Source organism: Magnolia sinica, chromosome 19 (assembly GCF_029962835.1).
Source record: "Magnolia sinica isolate HGM2019 chromosome 19, MsV1, whole genome shotgun sequence".
NCBI lineage: Eukaryota > Viridiplantae > Streptophyta > Magnoliopsida > Magnoliales > Magnoliaceae > Magnolia > Magnolia sinica.
In genome coordinates, this window is record NC_080591.1 from 14,604,909 (window position 1) to 14,625,858 (window position 20,950).

Sequence of the window (20,950 nt, forward strand, 5' to 3'; positions counted from 1 at the left end):
AATTATATCTAGTGAGTTAGTTTTCATCATTTACCATTGAGTACCATCCCAAGGTTTTAAAAATGAGTAAACAAATATGAGTTATGTTTCTTTATCGATGTGCCAGAAGGAATGCAAAAGAAATATGAGAATGCGAATATGTGCAGACTAATCTAACTGACTAAACACATGATGTTTATAAACAATAATCGAAGCAATCACAACAAATTCACAAAACAAAAAATAGTTAACAAAACTCAACCTTAAACTTTGATATGTTAACATTATCAAACCAATTAAAAGAACTTGTTCGACCCACCGAAACAGAGTGCTTGATTAGAGTTGGTATTGGGCTGTAGTAAGCCAAAAACCTCAAGCGATCTAAAGAAACTACCCAAGAATGACTTGCCATATTGATGTCCTTTTTTTCTAGCACATACGCACGCACGCACGCACGCACACAAACAAAATAAGCTGGGCTCAAACCCAAGACCTTGTGGAAATGCACCTTGTCTACCACTGAGCTAAAGGCTTGAACCCAATATTGAATTGCACTCCGTCTACCACCCATATAATGTGATATGTGATGCAAATGTGCAACTTACAATTTAGAAAGAGAACAAGCGAATGAAAACATGACCATGCTAATATGAAATTAAATGGTGAGATCCTAAAATAAATTTGTTCAATTTCATGGAAATCATTGCTCCACTCATGAAATATCTACACTGAGAACTACAAGACTCATGGTCAAGACAAAGAAGCTAAAGCATAATTGGAGAGGGTCTTTATAGAGTAGGCCCTAGCTATTACATCCAACTTAGCCCTTTTGAAAACCACATCCAGGTCCCTGCATCAGTTTCAGAAACATCTATCACTCCATTCCCCTCAAATGGCCCAAACACTTGGCTAGAAGGGAAAATCTCCATAGCTTCGTTCCGTTATGGCCCAAACCACCCTCATGCCAAGCAAGGAAGTAGGCTCCAATTGAGTCCATCATCCAAAATACTAAAACAAACCAAAGAACCACTCTTTAATCCGCTCTAGCGAAGGCACAATGCAAGAATAGATGACCCATCAATTTATCATTCTACATATGCATGAGGCATATGTAATGAAGGGGCATTTTCACACCGGGCTCGAGTGGGGTCGCTTGTGGGATGCAAGGGCACACTCGGGGTGGGTGTAGCCCACAGAGGAGGTCTCATGTTCGAGACTCCTCACCGGGGGTGATTAATGCGCACTTCACACCAGGCTCGAGTGGGGTAGCCCATGCGATGCGGGCACACACTCGGGGTGGGCGGCCCATGTGATTTGGGGCCCATGTATTAGACAGGCTCATATACCTTATATACCTTGTATAGCTAGTATACCTTGTATAGTTCATTTCCATAGGTAGAGGATTCTGATTTTATTATTTTCCTTGTATAGATGACTATAATCTCTATATATTCCACCTCTTTGGATTGTCTCAAATACAAAAAATCTTTCAGCTCCTCTCTATTTTCATGGTATCAGAGCTTCACTGATCCAAAACCGGCACCAACTGTCAGATTCGACCATCCCTGCATCCGGTCACCATCTCTGCTGCATCCGGCCCCCATCCCTGCTGTGTCCAGCAACCATCCCTACTCATCCGACCGCCCCTGCATCGTTCGGCCACCCCTCCTGCTTCGTCCGACCACCCCTATTGCACGCCCCTCTGCTCTCCAATCTGTTGTTGTTGTCGAACTTCATTCTAGATCCAGCAACCCCTGTTGCTATTCCAGATCTGCATTTTCCAGATCCAATGCCCTTGTTGTTGTTGCTCCAGATCTAGATTTTCCAAGATCCAGCGCCCCTGTTGCTGTTTCTATTCCGCCAGATCCAAAAACTGCAATCCATTGGGTATCTCCTGTTGTACGGTACATCTAACACCTTCTTCTGCTGCACTCTTTGCGTGCTCTACATTACTTCAAATCAATGGACAAAGAATCATCACGTACAGAGGCCCCACGGTGTAGTTTTGATGGTTCCAACTATTCTCTATGGGTCATCCATTTTCAGAACTTCCTCAAGGGTCGTGATTTGTGGGGACTAATTGATGGATCTGTTACTATCCCCACTTCCACAAATGTCGACAAATTAGCTGATTGGAAAATAAACATTGGACGGATTATTACCTGGATTCTCGATTCGGTCGATCGGTCAATGGTTGTTGGCCTCACACCTCATCGCACTGCCAAAGTAATGTGGGAGCATCTCCAGACAATTTATCAACAGAGTAATGCGGCCCGGTTATACCGCCTGGAACAGGATCTCGTTAACCTTACTCAGGGTGACGACATTATTCAATCATTTTACTCCAAAATTGTCATACTTTGGACAGAGGTGGCTATGATGGATCCAACATTTCCTCATGACTTTAAGATATTTCAAACTATGCGCGAGAGTGCGCAAATTCGACAATTTCTTATGAAGCTGCGTCCGGAATTTGAGCATTGTCGGGCTGCTCTCTTGAACCGTAGCCCTATTCCTTCATTGAATTCGATTATTAATGATTTATTAGCTGAGGAACAACAACTGAAAGTTCTCTTCTTTCCTTAACTCCGGGATCATCTGATATGGTGTTTGTTATGTCCACCACTACACCAACACGTGGTTCTACTCCTTTGACTTGTCGCAGCTGCAACAAGGTGGGTCATGTCGTCGCTCAATGCAAAGAATGGTGTGCTTATTGTCGACAGACTAGTCATGGTATTCAGGACTGCCGTACATATGCCTATGCATCTTCTTTCAGCCGTGGACATGGTGGTCGTGGTCGTGGCCGTGGTTGTGCTCTTTCTATTACTGCTGTCACTATTTCTTCTAAGCCGTCTGTTAGTGATACTACATCTACTGTTTCTGTTGAAGGTCTTTCATCACATTTTGACTCCTGCGATGCTCCAGCAAATCGTTCAGGCCCTTTCTGCGGCTGGTATATAAGGTATATCCTCATCTTCTACATAGTTTTTCGATTCGGGTACTTCCAATCATATGACTGGTGTTGTATCTCATCTTCGTGACATTCGTCCCTACACCGAAAATCAGGCTATTTCTACTACGGATGGCACTAGACTACCCATTCAGTCCGTTGGATTATTGACTTTCTCTCCTTCTGCCCATCGCCAGTTCACCCTTCGTGATGTGTTTCATGTCCCTAACATCTCCTCCAATTTAATTTCAGTTGGTCAACTCACATCCAATAACTGCTTAGTCATATTTCTTCCCAATTGTTGTTTTGTGCAGGATCTGACAACGGAGAAGGTACTTAGGATGGGTAGGCGGCATGGTCGTCTATACGTGCTGGACTTTGATCCATCTGTCACTCCGGCTCGTTGTTTCTTTTCTCCATCTTCATCAGATATTTGTTCAGCAAATAAATTGTGGAAACTATGGCACTTTCACTTGGGTCATCCACATTCCGATCGGTTAATTCAGTTATTTTCTTCTGGCATGTTAAGGAACGTTTCTCTTAATAAAAAAGATTTGGATTATTCTTGTTCATTTTGTTGTCTTTCAAAAAGTAAGTGTATTCATTTTTCTCTAAGTATTACAAAATCATCTTCTATGTTTGAACTAGTGGATGTCTGGGGTCCTTCACCAATTATGTCTCTCTCTGGGTTACGATACTATGTTATATTCATTGATGATATCATACGTTACAACTGGATTTACTTTCTACACTCAAAGTCATAGGTTTTTGAAAAATTCAAGATATTTCACCCTATGGTGGAGACTCAATTCCGGGTTCCAGTTCGAACTCTCCGCTCTGACTCAGGGGAGGGAATATCTCTCAACAAATTTTCGTACATTTCTTCAAGTTTAGGGGATTATTCATCAAACCACCTGTTTTGATACTACACAACAGAACGAGGTGGCTGAACGAAAAAATCGTCATATTGTTGAAACTGCCAACACCCTGATGACAGCTATGAGTGTTCCTCGTTCTTTCTGGGCGGAAGCAATGTTACATTCAGTCTACTTGATTAACCGGATGCCAACCAACATTCTGAACAATAAATCTCCATACTTTGTTCTCAACGGCTTACCTCCTGCGTATTCCACATTTCGTGTTTTTGGTTGTCTGTTATGTTCACCTGGCTTCACGTGAGTATAACAAACTATCTCCAAAATCGATCAAATGTATGTACTTGGGATTTGGAGAAACTCAGAAGGGTTTTCGATGTTATGATCCGATTTCTCGTCGTGTTCGGGTTTCACGACATGTTATTTTTGTTGAACATAATGTCTTTCATTCATCTCTTCCTCCTCCGCACACCCCAAAATCTTCTGGTCTAACCACCTTTCCTGATATTCCTTTTGCCTCAAGTACTCTCCCTCGTCCATTGCAGGTTTACTCACATCGACCACGTACACCTCCACCACCGATTACTCAACCCGAACCTACTGTACCTGTTGCAGATCCTGAACCTACCTCGATACATCGTTCCGCTCATGTACATCGAGCGCCTAATCGCTTGATATGCTCTATATCTGCCATGAATGCTCCTCTGGATATTGTCTCTATTCCTACTTCATACACTCAGGCAGCCACTCATGATTGTTGGAAGAAGGCTATGGCAGAAGAACTTGCGGCATTGAATGATAATCATACGTGGGACATTGTCACTCGACCCGCTGACCAACAACTAATTGGTAGCAAATGGATTTATTCTGTCAAGCTCAAGTCTAATGGATCATTGGATCGATACAAGGCTCGACTTGTCGCTCAGGGATACAAACAAGAATACGAAATTGATTATGATGAGACATTCGCTTCCGTGGCCAAGATGAAAACTATTCGTACTCTTCTAACAATATCTTCCGTTCACTCTTGGCCACTTGCTCAGATGGATGTGAAAAATGTTTTTCTTCATGGAGAGCTCCAAGAAACAGTATATTTGAAACCTCCTCCTGGCTCTTTAATCCCTGACAATAAGGTATGTCACCTAAAGAAAGCTCTGTATGGCCTCAAACAGGCACCTCGGGCATGGTTCCAACACTTTCACGATGTTGTTACAGGTGCTGGCTTTACTCAAAATAGTCATGACCCATCCTTATTTTTGCGCACCACTGCTCGCGGAATTGTGATTGTTCTGGTCCATGTTGATGACCTACTTCTGACTGGTAGCGATGCTACTAGCATCTCGGCTTTAAAGGAAGTTCTGCAATCATCCTTCAAAATGAAAGACCTCGGCCATCTAACATACTTTCTTGGGCTTGAAATTTCACGTTCTAAACGTGGAATCCTGGTCAGCCAACGTAAATATACCAAGGATCTTCTCGCATTGGCATCATTGACGGATCAGAAGACGGTTCAAACTCCCTTATAACTTAATATTCAATATGCCCGTGACGATGGTGATCTCCTTGCACAGCCCGACTTATACCGCCGTTTGGTTGGGAGTCTAGTTAACTATGACTCGTCCTGATATTGCCTACGCTGTCCAAGTCGTCAGTTAGTTTGTTTCTACTCCTCGGACTCTTCATATAATTGCAGTGTTGCGCATCCTACGGTACCTTCGTGGAACTCTAGATCGATCACTGTTCTTCTCCTCCACGGCGACTCTGGACCTTCGTGCTTATTCAGATGTTGATTGGGCCGGTTGCGCTCTCACACGAAGATCTACCACTGGCTACTGTGTTTTTCTCGACACTTCTCCCATCTCTTGAAAGTGTAAGAAGCAGGCCACTGTTTCCAAATCAAGCACAGAATCCGAGTATCGGGCGATGTCCGCTGTATGTAGTAAGTTTGTCTGGTTACGTGGACTTCTTTCCGACTTGGGCAGAATCCTACTCCACTTCATGTCGATAATCTAAGTGTCATTCAGATGCCTCTAACTCGGTTTTTCATGAACGGACGAAGCATATTGAAGTTGACTGTCACTTTATCCGCGAGAAATTTCAGTCTGGGATTATTTCTCTTCCACATATTGCATCTCATGATCAGATTGCCGACATTCTCACCAAGTCCCTCATTTCTGCATGTCACTCATTTCTAGTTGGCAAACTATTACTTGTCAATGACCAGCATTAGTTTAAGGGGGGATGTTAGACAGGCTCACATGCCTTGTATACCTTGTATAGCTAGTATACCTTGTATAGTTCATTTCCATAGGTAGAGGATTCTAATTTTATTATTTTCCTTGTATAGATGACTGTAATCTCTATATATTCAATCCCTTTGGGTTGTCTCAAATACAGAAAATCTTTCAGCTCCTCTCTGTTTTCACCATGAAGGGGGTTCAGCATAGGTCCTAACCCATGTGACGTGGGGCCTGGGCTATGAGATAAAAGGATTAATTCGTCATACTCTAACAGTTCGAGCTTTTAGAGTAAGTGGTTGATTGTCCCACATCAAATTGGTATCAAAGCAAGAGGTCTCGTGTTCAAGACTCCTCACTGGGGGTGATTAATGCAAGGGCATTTTCACATCGGGCTCGAGTCGGGTCGCTTGTGGGCTGCAGGGGCACACTCAGGGTAGGTGCGGCCCACGAAAGTCTCATGTTTGAGACTCCTCACCGGGGGTGATTAATGCGCATTTCACACCAGGCTCGAGTGGGGTAGCCCATAGGATGCAGGGACACACTCGAAGTGGGTGGCCCATGTGATTTGGGGCCTACGAAGGGGGTTCGACAGAGGTCCTAACCCATGCGATGTGGGGCCTGGGCTATGAGATAAAAGGATTAATTCACCATACTCTAACAGTTCGAGCTTTTAGAGCAAGTGGTTGATTGTCCAGCATCAATATGTTAGGAATTACCATAGTCCTCTAAAGATTATCCAACATAAGGAATTTACTTCTACCAACCACGCACAAGGAGCAAAACCTTGGAAGGCCCCCCATAAGACCATATGAATGTAGTAGAGGAATATTAAAGCCTTGGATCATGAATCTGAATTGCCGCGTAAAAAGAACGAACCAAGGATCTACAATATCTCACATTTCTACACCTAGGCATCCCTTTCATCACTTTGATGACTAAAATTAAGCAACCGGATCATGTCATCTCGTTCTGTCTATGGAGTTCCTTTGGCAAGGAAGATACCACACCGACTGGTTTCCCGCAGGATTCAACTAAGAAACATTGAGATACAAGAATATTCACCTCCGGAGCTAACCTAGACAACTTGGGAAAGACAACACCCGGATTATCCACGCATCTTCCCAAAAACGAATATGCATGTTGTTGCACAACGAGTAGTCAATTCCATTCTTGAAACTGCTCGAAATTTCCAAAATCACCTTCTATGTTGCTCAGGCTCTATAAAGAGGGGCTCTTAGAACCACCCCCTTCCTTAATTCCATACTTACATGAGATTCACCTCCTCCCACAAACCTCCTTCCATTCTAAGTTTCCAAAACCATTTACCCAAAAGAGGTAAGTTCATGGATTTTACCCCCTTGATATATGTGCCCTAATGGGCTTTCATACATCTTCTCGTTTCAAAAAATGAAACTTCTACTTCTCTTTGCTCCTCACCATAAGAATGCATGTCTAATCCTTCCAATATGTTCAAAATGAGGGCAAGACATTGGTACTGAGACAAGAAGTATAATGGCATATTAGACATGGTTGTCTTGATTAAGGTAGCCTACCACCCAAAGGGCCTACCTTTCCAACACAAAAGTTTTCATCAATCTTCTTGATCACACTATCCCACAAATGTTTTGCACACTTACCAATTCAAAGCAAGAGACGCAAATATGATGACAGCAAGCAGCCAATTTTGCAACCAAAGACCTCGATTGGCTCTTCCACTTCCTCATTCAGTTTGGATACCCAACATTTCACTCTAATAAATGTTAATCTTAAAAAGAAAACCACGAATAAATTTTCTCATGTTATCCACCAAGTCATCCGTTGAATCACAAAAGCAAAAGATGTCATCGGCAAACTAAAGATGAGAAACTATGAACATTGCCTTCTGCACTTTGAACACATTAGTGAGACACTCTAAAGGCCCTTCTTCCAATATCACCATAGTAGAAAAAAAAAAAATGGAAACAATAAGTCCCCTTGCCCCTTCAAGAAGCCTTTGGCATTAACCAACATTCAAAATTTGATCAAACTACTTCACTGGCTGTAATCATATGTTTTCTTAAGATCAAGCATGCAAAAGATAATTCTTGCCCTCTCGATAACAAGAACCAATGCATTCATGAGCATAAAGTGCCATCTAGGATTTGTCAACCAAAGATGAAACTCCCTACACTTTTGAGATGACATCCCATGACACTTTCTGAAACATTTTCCCATAATTTCCTAGGGGCGCTTAATCAAGCTAATAGGCCTAAAATCCTTTAAGCATTCTGCCACTTCCTTTTTCAGAATTATGTGAACATTGGGACCTTCGCTAGTGCTTCTAAGCTAGGGAGTCCGCATAAGGACAGTTCCGGTAGTCTCGAAACGGGGAAGGGAGTGGCGACTGGTAATGAAGATCAGGAGATTGAATCGGTACTGGGCTTTCAATATGTATGTTTGAATTTTGTTTGAGGCCCACAATTTTATCCCTCTTTAAGTCACTTAAGCAAGAGGTGTATTCTTGTAATTTCTAGCATATTAGTGAAAACCTTACGGCCTGTTTGGGAGCGTGGATTTGGAACCCCCTGGATTCGGAATCCCCTAGATTTGAAATCCTCCTGTTGTGCTTGGCACCGTAGATTCAGAATCCCCTATAATCCAAAAGTAGCTACGCATAGTATATTTACAGGGGTTAGAATTTAATTATTAAATCAACTTTAATATCTCCAATTAGTGTATGTATGTAATGTTTGACACAATGGTTGTAATAAGCCCGTTGAAATATATACTTTGCCCGAAAATGATTAAATTCCAAGTCTTGGATGGGCCACAAGCACAAGATCACATCCGAGTGACTAACCAACAATTTTTAACCGTTGATTTACATGGACAATGTTAGTGAAAACCTTATGGCCTGTTTGGGAGCGTGGATTTGGAACCCCCTGGATTCGGAATCCCCTAGATTTGAAATCCTCCTATTGTGCTTGGCACCGTAGATTTAGAATCCCCTATAATCCAAAAGTAGCTATGCATAGTATATTTACATGGGTTAGAATTTAATTACTAAATCAACTTTAATATATCTAATTAGTGTATGTATGTAATGTTTGACACAATGGTTGTAATAAGCCCGTTGAAATATATACTTTGCCCGAAAATGATTAAATTCCAAGTCTTGGATGGGCCACAAGCACAATCGCATCTGAGTGACTAACCAACAATTTTTAACCGTTGATTTACATGGACAATGTTTGGACGGCGCAGATCATCATATTAAAGTAATTATAGTGATGTAATTAATCTAATTGTTTTGGAATATCATCAGTGGTCAATGTGCCCAATAGATTAATAGTCTAGTGACACACACACATGCAACTCTTGGAAGGATTTTAGACATAATACAAGCTTTCACCATGGATTTGAAACCCCCCTTTTGCGGAGATTTGAAACCCCACCCCCCCCAAAAAAAATAATAAAAATAAAAATAAAATCCATGGTGCCGAACGAACCTTTAATAAACTAAGATGTGGAGATGTATGGAGGATCTATTCTTAGAGTCATTCTGATGCAGGACAATTAGCCACTTGCTCTAAAAGCTCGAACTGATAGAGCATGGTGAATTAATCCATTTATCTCATAGCCCAGGCTCCACATCCCATGGGTTAGGACCTTGACCGAACCCCTCTCGTGGGCCCCACTTCACATGGGTTCTACTTCACATGGGCCACCCACCTCGAGTGTGCCCCTGCATCCCACAAGCGACCCCACTCGAGCCTGATGTGAAAATGCCCCTGCATTAATCACTTGTGATGAGGAGTCTCAAACACAAGACCTCCCGCTTTGATACCACTTTGATGCAGGACAATTAGCCACTTGCTCTAAAACCTCGAACCGATAGAGCATGGCGAATTAATCCCTTTTATCTCATAGCCCAGGCCCTACATCCCATGGGTTAGGACCTCAACCGAACCCCCCTCGTGGGCCCCACTTCACATGGGTTCCGCACGGGTGGTGCCCGCCTCAGACGGACCGCCCACCCCGAGTGTGCCCCTGCATCCCATAGGCAACCCCACTCGAGCCCGGTGTGAAAATGCCCCCGCATTACATTCCATCATCTCTCCATTCTCTCTTTCTTCTTATTTCCTTGTCTATTTCCTCCTTTCCTATCTTTTCACATATCCACAAAAATTATGCCACTGAGAGACGCCTGATTTTGAAGAATTTTGAAATAAATGTTATTAGATTATCCTTTACCATCTCCCAGACAACGAAAAACAGAAAAAACGCTAGGAAACTCATTTGACCTAGGCTACTTGTTCTTATGCAAAGAAGAAACCGCCTCGAGGACTTCCTTTTCTTCAAACGGCCTTTCTAAACGCTCCGCTTCAATGCTAGAAAGCATGTCAAACTGCATGTTATCAAGTTTCGACATCGACCAAGATTCAAATAAAAATGAACAACCAAGGTTGTTGCCAACCTATGACCTCTCCTTAATGCTAACTCCATACACCAAGACGTTGCTTGTTATTTCTAATCGTTGCACTTGCAATGCTATGGAAGAACCTCATGTTTTTATTTATTTATTTATTATTTAAGGTAAGACATGTTTTTATCCCCTTAAGTCAAACCAACCAAGATCACCATCTCCATCCAATTTCCTCCTTGAATCTGTTTGTATACTCAAAGGAGAGATTGGCACGAAGCTCCTTTTCCTCTTCCACCAATTACTGTGTTTTCTATTTAACATCTAGACTTGGATATCCAGAAAAATGCAATCTTCCTCGCCTTCACACTTTCCAAAGTAATCTTTTTCACATTGATTTATCTTCCCTTCAAGAAGCTTAAGTTTCAAAGAATGCTAGTAGCCTGCCCACCCCTCCACCTGAAATGAACTCCAACCTTTCATCAGCTGAAAAAATTCCTCCACCTTAAGCCACATAAGCTCTAAATGAACAGCCTTGGACCCTTATTGTCTTCCCTAAGTACTAAAGACTCCACCAAACTTTCACCAATTGAAAAAACTCATCCACCTCTAACCCCATAAGCTCAAAATGGAACAACCTTGGACCCCTATCGTCTTCCCTAACTACCAAAGACTAGCCTAGGGAGACCCAACTGCTCCACTAAAGGAAAAACTTCCACTCACAACTGAAACTAAGAAAGAATCCAACTTAGACATAGTCAATCTCTCTTGGTTGTTGGTCTGCGCAAAACATATGTTTGCCAAAGGAAGTTCCACCATCAAGTTTCTATATCCAGTCAGAAATGTCCCTCACGCTTCTAGTAATTTTGTTCCCATAGAGTTTTTCATGTGTGAATCCGGTTACATTTAAGTCACCCCCAATGCACCATGGATCCTGCCATCTAGCATAAATCTGATCCAACTCTGACTAAAAAGAAGATTCTTGATTAGCCTTATTTAGATCATACACAGATGAGAATACCCATTTGAAGCCGGGAATCGAATCTTAAAAAAGCATTGAAATGGAGAATAGCCCAGCTGACCAATCCAGCTTTCTCCACACCCCTGTATCCCAATAACAACAATATTTATGCAGCCCCATCCACATCTAAAGCAACCAAATCCTTCCTTCTACCTCCCCAGATCAAATAAACCAACCTGCCACTCATGATTGAACTTTTATTTTCTGATATGTTGCCATCTTGACCTTATGAAACCTATAGAATCCATTGGTTTGGGTTCTTTTTGGAGGCAACCCAACCCCCAAACATGCCGACTTACAAACTTCATGACTAAACGATATTTATGCAGCCCCATCCACATCTAAAGCAACCAAATCCTTCCTTCTACCTCCCCAGATCAAATAAACCAACCTGCCACTCATGATTGAACTTTTATTTTCTGATATGTTGCCATCTTGACCTTATGAAACCTAAAGAATCCATTGGTTTGGGTTCTTTTTGGAGGTAACCCAACCCCCTAACATGCCAACTTACAAACTTAATGACTAAACAACTCTAGTTCCCCTCCCCTTCTTCTCCCCTTTAGAGTTGCATCCTTTCTCCTAGTTGATGGAAGCCTGCTGGTTCCCTTTTATCCTTCAGAAATAGAGGATTGTATCGAGCAAGAAAGCATTGCTTTTTAAATACCCCTTCCTCAGCTAAAATTAAACAAAGCTTCAAAATCATCGGTGGCCAAATAAGCGCCACACCAATCTCCCTGCCATGATTGGTCACCTCCTTGATCCATTGCATACCATAGGCCATACAGATACTTCCATCTCCTTTAGCAATCAAGAGGTATGTACCTGACTTACAAGAACCATCCCTACTAAGAACGGAGGGTTCCGACCAATTAACAGTCATGATCAAGAAGTATTGTTCTTCGAAGCTTCCCAATCATGCAACTATTGATTCCTTTCTCCCTTCATCCAACATCTTAGTCAGGGGGATTGAAAGCGAATCCTCAAAGCACAAATCACCGGAAGTTACCATCATAAGAAACACCATCGTTGACCTTACCCGCTGCTTCCCTCTGCTCATTCCTAATTGGCTGCTGATTCGTTCCAATGCATTGAACGAGCTCATTGGCTGTATGAAATTTCTTAGTTTTGATTCCATCTCCAGTGCTAGCCGTGCATTAATGTTCTCAACCAGCGACTGCATCTCTGAATCCACGTTCAGCTCCTAGAACACACTGGCAGGAGTTCTGAATTCAAACCTGAAGAACACACAACTCTGTTCATCTCTATAGAAGGCAACCTTGAAAAACTCTAAAGACTTTGCTCCTTGCCTAAGGCCATTCCTAAGGTTCTTCCTCATCTGTGCTTTCTTTTGGATTAGGCATCTGAGAAATTGTGTACACGCAGTCTTCCCAAGCTCCTGAAGCTGTCAACATACCATCGCACGTGACTCCACTTAAGTGGAAGTCAGCACAAGCAAACTTCAAAGGGCAAGCTGAATAGCCTCAACTAGCAAGGGAGGCTCCTCAACTCGCTTGTCAGTGACAGTTGTCTCCACAACTATGAAGCTACAAGCGACACGTTTTGCATGCCACTCACAAAGCCAGCTATAATGAGACATGTGTTCCATCAAATCATGCCGTGTCAACAGGCCAGGTTAAGGCCGGGCCAATCTCTGTCCAAGCTCGGCCCACATTCTGCAATGTAAGCCCGAACCCGACCCGGGCCCGTGGCGAGCTAAAATGGAATAGCCAAGGCCTGGCCCAGTAGACATACACAAGGCTCGGCCCGAGCCCGAGCCCAAAACAAGAAGCAAAGAGAGGGGAGAGGTTGAGGGTGTTGTTGGCAACTAATGGGGCAGCGATGTTGTAATCATCATCAAAGGGGAGAGGAATAAATGGAGATGAGAGAGACGAGAGATAAGAGAGAGAGGGAGCAGCTATTGGTGGTGGCGGCCAAGGTTGTCACTACCTTGGGCGGTTGTCAAAGGGGAGAGAGAAACATAGGTGAGAAGGAGACGAGATAAGAGAGAGAGGGAGCAGCTATTGGTGGTAGTGGCCAAGGTTGTCACTACCTTGGGCGGTTGTCAAAGGGGAGAGAAAGAAACATAGGTGAGAAGGAGACGAGAGATAAGAGAGTGGCTTGTCTGCCACAGTTGTTGGCGGCGGCGGCCATGGTTGTTGTTGCCTCAAGCGGTGACGCCATGGCTACTGGTTCTACACCCTACCGATGGCAGGGCCCTAGCAGAGAGAGAGAGAGAGAGAGAGAGAGAGAGAGAGAGAGAGGGGTAGGTTGAGGTGAGAGGGAGGGGTGGGTTGGAGGTTAGCGTGATGAAGATGATTGTGCAAACCCTAGCGGGTTGGGCTGGGCTTTCGGGCTTTTGGACATTTAGTCCAAGCGCAACCCAATTTACATATGGGCCTAAAGTTTAAGCCCAGGCCCAACTTGCAGACCTAATACCATAGCATAAGCCCAACCCGAAGTAGGCCAGCCCGGCCCATTGACACCCTTAATCAAATCACGGTGGTCTGTGGAGCATACTTCTTACAATACCACCTTCCTCCCCCACAAACAACACCACACAGAAGTGACGGCATGAATTATAACTAAAGATGAGAACTTATCTTGATTGCTTATGTTGCTCCTCCCCTCCCCCCATCCTCTCTTGAACTCATTGTCATTATCAAGTCAGCTACATCCACCTCAACCCAATCTAGCATTGAAAGGTGATGTAGGCCTACAGCCCACCACAGGGCCCAACATGACAAATTTTGGACCTGTTTATTTATAGATTTTGGGCCTCAAAAGCTACAACTTACCATTTGTGGTAGATATGGGTGGATGTGATGAATGATATGAGGCTTATCTCAAGATGTGATTAAAGATTTTTTATTTTTTTTTATTTTGAAAGGTTACGAGTTATATTTATTGATAGAAAGATGTGATTAAAGATTTTGATGATTATTCACTGAATTTAGTTTTTACTATTATTAGGCTTTTACCATCTTAAGTGGATTATATTGATTTGAAATCAATCAATCGCTTAGTTGGGGGAATTCTCACTAAAAATTCATTTTGGGTCTATTAAAAGGGGGGTGGCGTACGAGGTAGGCAAAATTCCAAATTTTCTAAGTGTGAGTTTTTCTTAAATATTATAAGAAGTTTTCAATAAAGTACTTCTCCCTCTGTGATCAAATATTCTTATGGGTGTACTCTTGTCCATTTCTCACAACTCGAGTGTCGAGATTTTATTGACTCGATAATTGGGTTGCACCAAAAGAGCTTCTTCTTCCTGATTTTCATTCTAGCAAACCATAACTCTTCACAACTCTACATGTTAGGGTCAATAGCTACAACATCTCCAATGCAGGAACCTAACCCAAAAGACATTTAAAATCCAAAACTCTAAAGGGAGACCCCAAACCTGAATCTAAGCCTCCTCACGAATAGCCAAGTTTCTCCATTGACATGGCAAGAAAATTGCAGCATCTTGAAAAGCTAGCATGCAAGGGGGATTTTCCACATTTGCATTCAAACGTAGAGATACCCACATGGTTGAATCATTAAGACTCTTAATAGCGCAATTTTCCTCCGACAAATTGCAAATCTGCGACAACCATTCTCCAACAACTGAGATCGAAGTACCTCCATCACTATCGCCACCAAGCTTCATTTTAACGCCTTCCTCGAGCTGTTCACAACGACCAGATGGAGCCCAACCTTGAATCCTTCCTCTGATTTTTCCTCCCAGCCCAATAGCTTCCCCCTAGGTGTGATCCTACTCCCTTCTTTGGCTTGGATTTTTCTTCTACTACTTGCAAGGCTCTGATTGTGACACTGAATCACGAAAAGATTTGAAGCGTTGTTCTGGTTGCCACCTCACTCTCATCATCTTACCCTTGGGAGTTATATTAGTCTCATCATTTTTCCTTCACCTCCTCAACCTTTTAGTTCTCAGCTCCCTCATATTCAATATTTGATTGACCAACTCTAGCCCATACCTCGCTTTCTATATTGAGAGTTTTTACTTAAGAACCATTTCCCATTCAACTGAGCCGCGAAAGAATCTACTTTATCCATCATCCCCATCCTCACAAAAGTGAAACCCCAATCACAGTCGGTCCCCTCATCCAAGGGATAGATACCTCCATGACTTTTTTTAGCTTCCCAAACTCTCTGGAGACTTCTTTAACCACTCCTCCAGTAAGTTGTTTACAAACACCATTCGAAGCTCTTAATCTCAGATACAACCCTCTTGGTCATTTTCTCAATGTTGCTTCCTCTACGACCTTTCAAAAGAATCGATTCCCCTCTTCCATTAGAAACTCTTCACATGTTGGCACTCATATATTAAAGTATAAATAATAGTTATAAAATATAACACACCAAAATAAATTGAAAATGAGGGCTACCAGTCACTTGTATTCACAACTAGTATCCTTTCCAAATAGATGTCCTGATATAATTCATGTATAGCACTCAATTTGTCAGAGTAATGTGTTTTTTATGACCCAACAAATAAAAATTTAGGGCTCTTTTGGCATTGCTTCTACAAGTGCATAATTGATTCACAATAAATAATCCTTTGGAAATGTTTATTGAAATTTGTTTACGTAAAACTAGTTCCCAACAAACATGCTTAGCATGAAAAATTCAGGCCAATCCAACCATCATACAGACACCGCGTGAATTTTGAGGTTTTTAGATGGTTGTCCATTGTTTTATAAGGAGAGGCTCGCCTAAATATGTTTATGGCATCCCACCCCACAATGAAGTCGAACATCCCAAAAATCAAGTTGATCCAACTATCATGTGAACCACCACATGAATTTGGAGGTTTTTGAATGGATGTCCATTTTTAAGTTGTGTGCGTCACCTAATGTGTATGGCACTAATTGTTCAGTAATACCATCATCATGGTGAGGCGCACGCAATGAATAGTTCAGATCAAGGTATTCCGTAATGGTAACGGTGGCCATAACGGTTTACAATACGGGGCTGTTACGGCCGTTACGATCTCTTTTTTTATATATATTAAAAGATAAAACCTAAAAAACATGTATGTGCCCCGCAACATTGAAAAAAAGCAAATCCGAAAAACCTGTGTTTGGCTTGTAACAAACCATTACGGGGCTATTATAGCCTTTACAATGGGCTTTCCAAGCCGTTAACGGCAATTACAAGTCATTTTTTTCATAATGGCTATTACGACCGTTACGACCCCGTACCGTATAACAGTTGCCACCATTACCTTTACATAAAGACCCTTACCGTCCCATAATATCCTTTATGGCACACCATGGTTCAGATGGTATTTAAACAATATAGTGGGCCTCCAATAAAGAATAATGGACAACCATTCAAAAACCTCAAAATTCCAGTGGTGGCCCGCATAATGGTTGGCTTGACCTATTTTTGGTCCATCAAACTTTCATGGTGGGGCGACCCTAATAGACAAGTTAGATGACATACATTCTGGTGGGCCACATGCCCAACACTTGTAAAATAGTTGTTCGACGAGGACTTGTAGAGGAACCCACCTCTAATCGAATTGGAGGAATTCTCTCCACTTAATATGCATGATGGCATACTCTTGCGTGTAAATGGAACACATGTAAGAAATTGGGTGGACGGAACACGTGTCAAAGACCTGGGACATTCATCAGGAAGGGTACACATTGAGCATGCTAAGGACCAAAATTAATGTTGGTCCACTGATTAGATGGATAAAAGCTTTATAAAAAAAAAAAAAGGACCGTGAGAAAAAGTCTAACTATCCAAGTTCAACATACATGTGTGGCTCACTCAATGAGCATGTTAATCTGATTTTTTATGTATGGAATTTTGAAAGTGCACCCTATCAGATGAATGGCTCGAATTTTTCAAACTTGAGCTATATATATATATATATATATATATATATATATATATATATATATATGAATGCTCACCTGCACACCTTACGTGAGCACCCGTGTGCACCTTTGCACACATGTCTTAGGCACAAAATCTGAACAATCAACGTGATGCGGCACCCCTTGAAACCACTTAAGCCCAACTTTCAGCTCGATACAAAACTCTGGTAGGCCATGGCAAAAGGAAACAGTTTCCTCCCTTGATTTTCATTTCTCTTTGCTATGGCCCACTAGAGTTTTGGATCAGACTGAAAATTCAGCCCATAGAATTAAAAGGGGTGCCGCATCACGTGGACCATTAGGATTCTGTGCCCATGACATGTATGCAAAGATGCGCAAGGGTGTTCGCGTAAGAAGGTGCGCAGGTGAGCATTCATCTCTCTCTCTCTCTCTCTCTCTCTCTCTCTCTCTCTCTCTCTCTCTCTCTCTCTCTACACACACACACGTGCATGTGTGCTTGTGCGCGCACGCATGTGTGACATGTATTTTGCCTCTGTCAAAATCTCGTTCACCTGGTGCTTGCAGAAACAATCTTCGAAACGTCTCCAAGCAGTTTCTCAAAAAATGCTTTTTTTAAGTGCCTCTTAAGAAGCAACTAATTAGAAAGCTAACCAAACGTATTTAACATTTTAAAATTGCAGTTTTTTTTACTAAAAAATGCTTAAAGTGCTTAATTTAGCATTGCCAAACAGGTTCTTATGGCAAGCTTTCGAAAAGCATTGCAAATCACATTTGAAAAGATAATCATTTTTCACAGCTTGAGTAAATTACTCAGGATTCTTTCTTCATGTCGACATTGATAAATTATCAATTAAGCATCTGCCAATTCATTGTCTACCACTATCAAAATGAAATTCCGGCAGATTCCCTGCGTATGCATGCAAATCAGAATGCCCCGTACCTGTACAACTTCTCATCTGCGAGTTGCAAACACCTTGCTCTTTACAGAGAGCATGCCCCTACGGCTGAGACTCTTTGACACTGAACATCAAGTCGGTTGCACAGCTGCTTGTATGGATAAGGGAGCAAAGTGCCAAGTGGTCCACCCACGCCTTCGTTCACTTTCCGTCCTTTAATTTCATCATCACACGCGGATCCATTGTTATCAAAGCCATCTTCAACAGGTATATTTGTCAGGATGGTCTGGCCGAACAACTGCTTGTATGGAAAAGGGAGTGAAGAGCCAAGTGGTCCACCCACACCTTCGGTCACTTTCCACCCTTGAGTTTCATCATCACATGCGGATCCATTGTTATCAAAGCCATCTTCAACAGGTTTCTTTGTCAGGATGGTCTGGCCAAACAACTGCTTGTATGGATAAGGGAGTGAAGGGCCAAGTGGTCCACCCACACCTTCAGTCACTTTCCGTCCTTGAGTTTCATCATCACGTGCAGATCGATTGTTATCAAAGCCATCTTCAACAGGTTTGATGGTCTGGCCAAACAACTTCATAGAATTGCCGTTATCTTTTTTCGTTGGCTTGCAGCTCTGATTCCTAGAAAGCTCAGTGCCAATGAAATGGGTGTTGCCCTGGCTCTTCGGTGACAAGTTCTCAAACTGCAGAAAACTCCCAATGCTTAGCTCAGTGGACACTCCACTTGATTTCGGTGTCATACCATTGCCATGTAAGTCATCAAAGCAGATGGAATGGTTATTAGGTAAGAAATTGGTCAAACTTGATACACACAATGGATCATGCCTGGCTCCCTGCATGCCAGCAGGAAAAGTTTTGTAATGGAATAAAGGTTGATTCGAGGTTAATCCCATCCCTGTAAAATACATGGGGTCCTCTCCATCTATCAGTATCTCAGAACCCTGGGAATATTTCATTTTCTTTGAGGATGGGAATGGGGTATGAATCTGTGGCATAGCAGATGTTAACTCCACCTGCCACGGGCTCACTTTCTTCACGTTCTGCAAAACCTCAGGCTCATCCCAAGTGACCTGTTGACATAAATGGCAAGACATAATTAGGACAGTAAATTTCTGGTATAGTCAACACATAAAACATGATATAAAGTTAGGATCTTTGATAACCACACATGCGTGTTCAATAAAGCTCATGTACACACCACACATGTGCCAGGATGGCACATAGGTGCAAGAACTCAACTAATCCACCCATCAGTGGTGGTGACAATTCAGATACTTTGTACTACCATTAGATTCAAAGTTAGAACATGAGAATTTTTCTTTTTCCTTTTTACCGCAATCATGTATCAAAATGTTCAGTCCCTTCATTAACAATGACAGCCAACAGTGACGGCAAAATCATACATCAGGTTTCTTAAACAAACTCAATCCCTTAGAAGATAAAAGAGACCTTATCTATTTATAATTGATTTGTTATTTATTCAATAAGAACTTTCAACTAGAACAGTACTTGAAAAGGAAAAGATAATTTTAAAATTTAAAAAAAAAAAAATCCACCTTGGTGAAACAAGTATAGGGCATGAATTTCTCAACAAAAAAATGAAATCCAATGACAAGAGATATACCACACCTGCCCCATTGACAAAAAACAAAGGGCAAACAACAATGGAGAAATCTGAAGTGGCAAAGTGCATGGATTTAATATGCACTTTAAAAAATGCACATGAATGGCTATGATCTACAGACACATTCATCATGCAGGCCTTCTCCTGTCAATGTGTTAAGGTAGAAAAATCTCACTACTAATGATCTCAGCCACCCAAACCAGCAAACTAAAGATGGATGGCATGGTGTCTTTTGGGTGCCTGTAAAATCCTTCATTGTGAAGGGTTTACGGGTAAACACTTTACGGGCATGTGTTGGGATGGCAAAATTTGCCTGTGAAGTGTTCACAAGTTGTAAATGCTTTAAATTGTTTAAGGGTGTGATTGGATTGAGGATTACGATCGTAGTGTGATGTAAAAGCATCATCATTATCATTTTACAATGTTTGTTTATATACGTAATTTGGCACATAATTCAGTGGTTAAATGCAGATGTAATAAGAGGCATGTAAAGGAATTTGTAATCATAACAATTTCAAATTGTGTTGATGTGGAAATGCCCTATCCAAACATGCATTTTAGTTTTTTTTTCTTGATGATTTGACATTTTTTTCTGTTAATTTAACATATTAGTAATGTAAAAGTATCATCATTATGATTTTACCACGCCTATCCAAACACATGAATTTTTTGTCAAATTTCCTTATTTCCATCTGACAGGTATTGCAATGAGTTATAGTTTTAGGGGGTGTTTGATTTTTCATTTACCTGTGTAATTCGTGGTAAATGAGTAATGATTATACCACGCCTGTCCAAACACAGGAATTTTTTGTCAAATTTCCTTATTTCCATCTGACAGGTATTGCAATGAGTTATGGTTTTAGGGGGTGTTTGATTTTTCAATTACCTGTGTAATTCGTGTTAAATGAGTAATGATTAATTCCCAATGTAATTGCTTGTAATTCCAGCAGCTATCCCGAGGTCGACTTTGATGGGAAGCCTGTTTACAAAGCTTCTCATGTCCTAGGATATATTCGTACAGTATTGAGATATAAAAATCATGGGGCCCACTGTGATGTATGTATCTTATCCATGTCATTCATCCATTC

At 41.8% G+C, this 20,950-nt stretch overlaps 1 protein-coding gene across 1 annotated transcript in view; it reads right to left on the reverse strand.

The window, feature by feature from the left end:
• The window catches only part of LOC131234328 (auxin response factor 17-like), a 30,337-nt gene that overhangs the window by 6,777 nt on the left and 2,610 nt on the right, over positions 1-20,950 (reverse strand). Inside the window, exon 2 of the mRNA XM_058231130.1 lies at positions 18,266-19,308. Coding sequence (XP_058087113.1) covers positions 18,307-19,308 — 1,002 coding nt within the window. The 3' untranslated portion in view covers positions 18,266-18,306. The remainder of the gene's footprint in view (positions 1-18,265; positions 19,309-20,950) is intronic.